This window comes from Branchiostoma belcheri, unplaced genomic scaffold, assembly GCF_001625305.1.
Source record: "Branchiostoma belcheri isolate BF01 breed outbred unplaced genomic scaffold, Haploidv18h27 scaffold10, whole genome shotgun sequence".
In the NCBI taxonomy this organism is placed as follows: domain Eukaryota; kingdom Metazoa; phylum Chordata; class Leptocardii; order Amphioxiformes; family Branchiostomatidae; genus Branchiostoma; species Branchiostoma belcheri.
This window is the reverse complement of record NW_017802380.1, coordinates 758082-765597: the sequence shown is the minus strand read 5'-3', so window position 1 is coordinate 765597 and position 7516 is coordinate 758082. Positions and strand designations below refer to the sequence as shown.

The 7516-nt window shown below is 40.9% G+C and overlaps 1 protein-coding gene across 1 annotated transcript in view; it reads right to left on the bottom strand.

The window, feature by feature from the left end:
• Positions 1–5519: 5519 nt before the first annotated feature.
• Positions 5520–7516, bottom strand: part of LOC109472760 (protein SEC13 homolog) — a 7716-nt gene continuing 5719 nt past the window's right edge. The window contains exons 8-11 of the mRNA XM_019772613.1: positions 6749–6869; positions 6353–6406; positions 6107–6193; positions 5520–5671 (exon numbers count right to left, since the gene is read on the bottom strand). Of these exons, the coding sequence (XP_019628172.1) occupies positions 5561–5671; positions 6107–6193; positions 6353–6406; positions 6749–6869 (373 nt within the window). The 3' untranslated portion in view covers positions 5520–5560. The remainder of the gene's footprint in view (positions 5672–6106; positions 6194–6352; positions 6407–6748; positions 6870–7516) is intronic.

Below are 7516 nucleotides of genomic sequence, written 5' to 3'. Positions count from 1 at the left end.
AACGTTTCACAGTTGTTGTTTCACAATTACCCCCGTTTTAGAACTGGGCTAATGAGAAAACAGCCGAAGACCACCAAACCCCCACTTCTATAAGCCTGCTACGGAGGCTAGAACCGGTATGATATTAAACCGAGTTCAGCTAAGCACTTGGTACACTATAACATGACATCTGCTGTGAACATCAAGGGAAATGTCAAGCACAGCGGTCACAGCTGGCAGCAGAATACAAACGAACCGTTCAAACTTGGACCGGCGATATCGTCATTACTAACAATGGGACAGGAATACAACAGTCCCTACGTAGGAAGATCAGTCACCACGTATTGACCACTCGTATTTGTCTATTGTTCTCCAAATGTCAAGAGTGACCGGACAAACGTCATTTTGTTCAGATCCATTTTGCGCGAACTTTCCGAAGATTGGTGTTCGGTCAAAGCTTTCAAAGTTTGTCTGGAAATGTCGTCATCGCTGACCCTTGGTTGGAAATACAATTATTAGAAAGACCGGACATGACAAAGGTATATTTTGTAAAGTACGTCTTGTATGAACTTTTCCAAGTATGCGATGTCGCCATCCGTGACACTGTTCAGAAGCCTCGCCGTGCCAATGCCAGAAATATCGTCAGCAATGACTATGTTAGAAAAATACAACAGCTAGGAAGACCTTTTACCCGTCCCTGTGTGATTAGCCAAGTGCCAAAGGCAACCGAACAGACGTCATCTTGTACAGTCAATTTTGTGTGAACCCTGAAAAGTGTACTCTGGTTATTTTTCAGCGATCAAACGTGTCACAGCAAAAAATCGGAGATTATTTCTAATCTCATTTAATCTAATCTTAATTTCATGTACAACCGCTGATGTGCTACTTGCCGTGCGAGTTATAGATTTAGATTCTTTATTGACTCAACAAAAAGTACAGGGACTTTTGTATGGTCTTCTACAACTAAAGATCTAACATAGCTAAATACACACAATTTGAATGAAGTCATCCTACGTACAGAATTTATATGTATGCGGCAAACTACGTACAGAATAGATGTCAGGGGCAACAATAAATGTTCAACTATTGTCTAACATGTCGTCTCTAAGATTTAAACATTCTCTATATACGACTAGTGAAGAACACGTGTTCTGCGGGGGCAACGACCATCAGATAACCGAAGATAACCTGAACTTCAAAGGGAAAAAGTACAGAAGAGCAATTGTGGCAAAGGTGAATAGTTTGCGCAACAGATGTGACTGTTTATAGCGGCCTGTTTTTGATGATTCACCGGTAAAACCAGGGCATTCACCCGCGTATCAGGGACAACAGAACACGATTCTGCGATTACTCTAGCCTCCGTAGCAGGCTTATAGAACTGGGGGTTTGGTTGTCTTCGGCTGTTTTCTGATTAGCCTAGTTCTAAAACGGGGGTAATTCAACCAGGCCGGCTATATTGTCTATATGCAATCAGGAAATAGCACATAAAAGCTCCCAAAAACCATGAAGACCCCCATCTTTGGCATGCTATGGAGGCAATGCTTACTCATCGCGATGAGTGTGTCGTCGTGACCAGTTCTACTGTTTAATACTTGATAATACTGAGAAACTAGCCAAAGGAGTGACTCAGTTTGTGTTTTTCCTTCTTTCCCAAAGTAGAAACTTCGTAAGATCAGCTGGTATCAAGCATGTAAACTACACCAAGGTTTGACGATCTTTTGAAAGGGAGATATAAGGCCACACCAAGTAAATTTTATGGATGACGTCCGCGCGCGCATTGATTTTGGCCTGTTCCTAGAAAAAAAAAACACAAGAAATTCCGCTTCCTGTAACTATGACCAAAGAGTCACGACAGTGCCGCTGATAGGTTTGTACGGACCAAAGCTTATGAAGCATCAAGCAAGGAAATCATGACTTCCTTTAGGAATTCAGTTTGGTACATGCTGCCACATTTGAATAAACTTGCTGACCACTCCATCTATCTCCCCAAAACACAGGACGACAACTGCTGTTCCACCTGATTTATTGCTGTTTTGATGATGAATAAAAGACTTCTTGCCTGTTACACTGTCACCTCATTCAATTTGTGTCCTAACATTTGTCATCTCTTAGTATATTTCTAATGTAGGCATCTTGTTTTTTAGGGCCCTTCTTGTTTTTTTTCGCCCTCTCGCATTAGATTTAGGGTCTCCAAAGGACGTCATCCATAAAATTTACTTGGTGTGGCCTAATGGGTAGGGCTGTTGCTAGCTAGGTCATCAGAAGTCTATGAGCGCCTCCAAGCGATCTATAAGCAAATTACTCAAAGCTGCCAGATGAACAAAACTCACAATTTCCCAGCAGATTCTAGTGTCTCAGAGTATCAAATTGGCCAGGCAATATCCAATTGGCCAGAGAGGGTCCATGCGCGACCCAAGGTTGGTGAGGGTAGCGACAAAAAAAGGCCATATATAAAAAGCTAACGATCATTCCCCTACAACCTCTGCTTGGAGAGTACAAAACTTCGTCATTGATCGTTGTTCTATAGGCTCTACCCGGTGGTTAGGATAGTAGAATTCTCAAAAAATAGGGTCGGTGGCGTAGCGGCAGAGTGCTCGACTCGGAACCAAGAGGTCCCGGGTTCGAGTCCCGGCACACCGCCGATCTTGTGCCCTTGGAAAAGGCCCTTTGCTCAGGTCACTTCATTTTCCACTGTCAATTTCTAAAATTGCCCATTTCCTCCTCATTTCAAAGGAAAAACAGAAGGATTTGTGCAAATCGAGTGCAAGTCTTAAAGCGACAAAATGCAAAACTTTCAGAAATTCAGCGGTATAGGAGAGACCTCTAGTGACTGCTATCGCAACTACATGCAGCCTTCTAATGGAATTCGAAATACAAATGTAAAACAAACAGATACGCCAAAAAGCAGTTACTCAAGCAACTGGATATGATTTTGAAACGTCAGACGTTTCAGCTAGTATCCACTAGCTTTCGTCAGTGACTGAGAGACCAGAGGGAAAAACAGGTTTATAAGCACAACCTATTGATTGATATGCAAATAAAGTGAATACAAATTTTTGGAAGTCGAAAAAGGAACAAAAGTCAGACAAGTCAAGACAAGATGATGCAAATTAGTCTGAAAGCTCCTGTTCTACAGAACAGGAGCTTAAATGTTGTCTGTTCTCTGGGCTGGGAGTGCCAAATCCCAAGTGCCGGAAAGATCGACCCGTAGCAGGAGCTTTCTGGTGCGATAAGGCCTTGTCAGTTGCTATAACCACCGAATAAAGCCACCAAGTGAGCGCAGCGAACTACAACTAGGTATTGTTTATTTCCAGGCCGACGTGTGTGTCTTGGGGAGCAGCTGGCTAGGATGAAACTTTTCCTGCTCTTCTCCACCCTGCTGCAGCATTTCACCTTCAAGCCGCAAGAGGACGCTCCTGCACCATCCACTGACGGCGTCTTTGGTCTGGCGTTGCCGCCGCATGCCTTCAAGCTCTGTGCGATCCCACGTTAGTTTTTTGTCTGGCTTAGGCCATGTTGATTTGATTATATGGACGACATTCTCTGGGAACCCCAAAAACCGATGCGAATAAAAAAAAGCTTGGAAAAAAAATTGCTTTCATTATGAAATCTATGTGGTTCTGAAGTTTGAACAAATGACACAGAGTATTGTTTGACGAATAGTCTACTCTTCAAATTCATTTCTTTACATTTTCGTCTTTTTCGTTCGATTTTGGTATTATACATCACATTGGTACTGTTTTCCAATATTCTTTTTCAACTGACGGCATATATTTGCTCATTTTGCAACTGTTTTGTACGATTTACAGTATGGTTGAACTTTTTTTTTGGAAACGACCGAAAATTCATGCGCGCGTGGATGTCATCCATATAATCAAATCAACATGGCCTAAATGTGCGAGATGTGGTGTGTCTTATCTAATTTTTGTACACAGTATCCAGATAAAATTAGCTTGTGATAGCGCAGAAATGGTGTCTTAGATCTAATAGATAGAGAAAACGAGGGCTATATCCAATTCTTAAGACTACAGGTTGGTTGCTCAGTAGTTTTATAGGTGTCTGATACATACTGATTGCTGTGTTTTGATCTCATATGGTGTTCAGGGGAAATTAGTCTAAAATCATTCTTAATTTAAACTAACAGCAATGGAGCTTGACAGAATGAATAAGTCCATACGATGTATAAGGTAAAAGTTGGAGTAGATTTTTAGTTATATGGGCAGAAAGGTGTTTTTTCAGCTCTGTTTCATTATTTTGGATGATCTCAGCTCCTGTTCCCATTGGGCAAGGGAACACAATTGAACACATGAAGGCAAAGATATACAGAAGATGCAACTTTATTCTCGATGAACAAGTTATTTAGAGTTATTTAGCAAATACACTTGACTTACATGTACTTAAGCTGAAACATATCAAGGAATGGTGACATCAACGTTCACAGAAGTATAACCCTGCAACTTTTCACAAACAAAAATAACTCTGATAACACTTATACTTTCTTAAATGAAACTTAACTCTCCTTCGCAGAGAAAAACAACAACCTTGAATTCATGCCTACAAATCATACAGGTCCTAAAATATATGAATTACATCATCAGAATAGAAATCTCACACAACCAAGGTTTTTACCATGTTCACATCATCACATCACATCACTGGACACAAGTCATGTGCAGGACAGCATTCTTTGCAGTCCATCCTGATCGTCAGTTGAAATGTTGTCTGGTAAGAAACCTTAGTTGTGTGAGGTGGCTGCATGTACATGTACTGCAATTAGTGCATTTGACATTCTTGGTAATAGTCACGGATGCACAAAGTCTACGATCAAATGTCTACATAGTGTACATGAATCATTATGACTGTGCAAATGCCTTTTTACATGTGCAGACAAAAGTTGATTACTATATAACTCTAGCTTATTGAGATAACTGCAGTGAAAACATATTGTAAACAATAGCACTTAAGTGTTAGTAGTGCTTTTTAATGCTACATATTCTTCGGTACATTACAAAAATGGAGTTGTTGTCAAGTTATCATCATCATAAAAACATTACTGACTTCTCCGAGGCAAACTAAGCATGGTACGGTACAATTACAAAATACAGTTTCTAATTATATTCTCTAAAACGTATAATGCCTTTACAGCGGTTGATTTATGACCTGAAACTTGGTGCTGTGTCCCTAAACCCACATTTAGGTTCAGGTCCAGATTCAAGTCCAGAGGTTTAGGTTCAGTTACGAACTTGTAAGTCCAAATTGCATGTTGACAACCTTTCAATGTTGTATGGGCCACATAACATGGAGGCTTGACGATGCCCAATGGCAATGTTTTCTTCATTTTGCAGCACAGATTTTGCAATCTATGAAAGGTTTTATGTGGTTTGGACAGAAAAGGGGTATGTGACATGTGATATTTCGTGATAAGTCCGGAATCAGTTCTTGACTTTAAGGTTTTTTTTACATGAACCTAAACATTTTTACAAGTCTGAACCGGTCCAGCAAGTCTGAAACACAGCACTACCTGAAACTTCCCCCCTCCCCCTCCCCCCTCCCCACATGTACAGACTGGCGTGACCATAAGTTACTGCTCAGGTTTCTGGGGTTCGGCTGGGGCTATGGTTTGACCTTGACCTTTGTTGACGTCGCTGACACAGACCCACTGTCCCTCCAAGGACTCCTTCCACAGACTCACCTGGTGGGAACAGAGAACATCGCACATCAGGAAATACTACATACATATTAAATACATACAGATGCAAGCATAAACTAGAGTTCCATGATATCATACCTTTGCCAAATGATGTTAGCCTTAGGTGTAAATGAGTACCTAGCCTCGAATAGGGACGTCCCTCGGATAGGACGTTAAATGTAGATCCCATGTTTGGGGAGAGCCATACCCCACACACGTTAAAGAACCCACCAAACCCTTCGAAAAAAAATAGGGGCATGCCCCGGTGTGGAATGGAACAAAAACTATCACTGTCCGGGAGTTGGTGATTCACTACAAATCACCCGGATGGAGGCCTGGCGAACCCCATCTTGTACTAGCCACAAAAGGCAGCAGAATCTTCAGCTAGTTGAAGGCGGCTGCCTCAAATTGCAAGAATAAAAAGAAGAAGAAGAGTACCTTGTTGTCTCCCCCTGACACAGCGAGGATGTTGCCGGTTATGGACCAGCTCACGTGCCACACAACATCTGGGAACTTGTTCAACACCTGAGGAAGAGAAGGTCAAAATTCTCTTAACAACAAAGGAACACTACAAGAAAGCTGTACAAGGAAACAACAACTTATACTAGAACATATACTGACAGAAAAACAGCCTTTTACAAATTGTTCACAAGTATTTGGACTAAAAAAACAATTCAGACTCACCTTTGAGGTCCAACTTGTTCCATCTTCACTCTTCCAGATAATAACTCTTCCGTCCTGTTAAGATAGGAATATATAGGTTAAAAAAATAAACACAAGACGTATTCTGTTTCGATCTTTACAGGTTTTCTAGAGATCCTTTGCAATCATTTTAACACAATAACGCTGTCTACAATAACAGACCAAAATGTTTGCACATCTATTTTGCATTCAAACATCTTGAGTTCTCTAAAACATTTTGCTCTTATGCCTCAGCCATATTCAGGATAGCAAAACCTATTATGCCGTTATGAACAATTATTGCAGTCTCTCCAGATTGAATCAAAAACTGTACCAGATCACAATGTCTACCCTGACATACAATGTACAACACACACACTCCAGGTCGAGAGTACTTACCTGTGAGCAGCTGGCTATAGTTTGTGTGGGGAGTCCTATAGACGGAGCCCAGGCCACGTCTCTAACCCAGTCACTGTGAGCCTCCAACTTCTGCTCCTCCTTCCACTGACCATCCTCCTCCCTGGGACAAACACAGGGAAATCAGGGTTATGTCTGTCATTAAGTCCTGTTTTCTACAGTATGCATGTAGTGAACTTTATTTAAAAAGTTATGGGTGGATTTTCATGACATTCCTAGTCGGGGAATAACGAGGAAGAACTGTGAGAAAAGGTTTGTGCAATGACTTTTACAACAACAGTCCAGGATTCAAAATATCCAGGAGTCTAAATCTCTCCTGCAATAAAATTGCAACATGATGTAACCCAACACTAGTTACCGCCGTGACAGATGTCTGGTTCATTGACCTTATTTGTTTGGAGAAAAAAAAAGACACAGAGCAAAAACAATATGTTTTCCTTCAGTAAGGCCATGTTGATTTGATTATATGGATGACATCCTCCGGGAGCCCCAAAACTGATGCGCGCGTGCGAATAAAAAAAAAGTTTGGCAAAAAAAAAGTTGTTTTCATTATGAAATCTACGTGGTCATGAGGGTTGAACAAATGGAACAGAATATGGTTTGCCGAATAATCTAATCTTCAAGTTCATTTCCTTACAATTTCGTCTTTTTTCGTTTGATTTTGGCATTCTACGACATTGGTATAGTTTTTACTTATTTTTTGTAACTTACGGTATATTTTTGCTCATTTTGCAACTGTTTTGTACGATT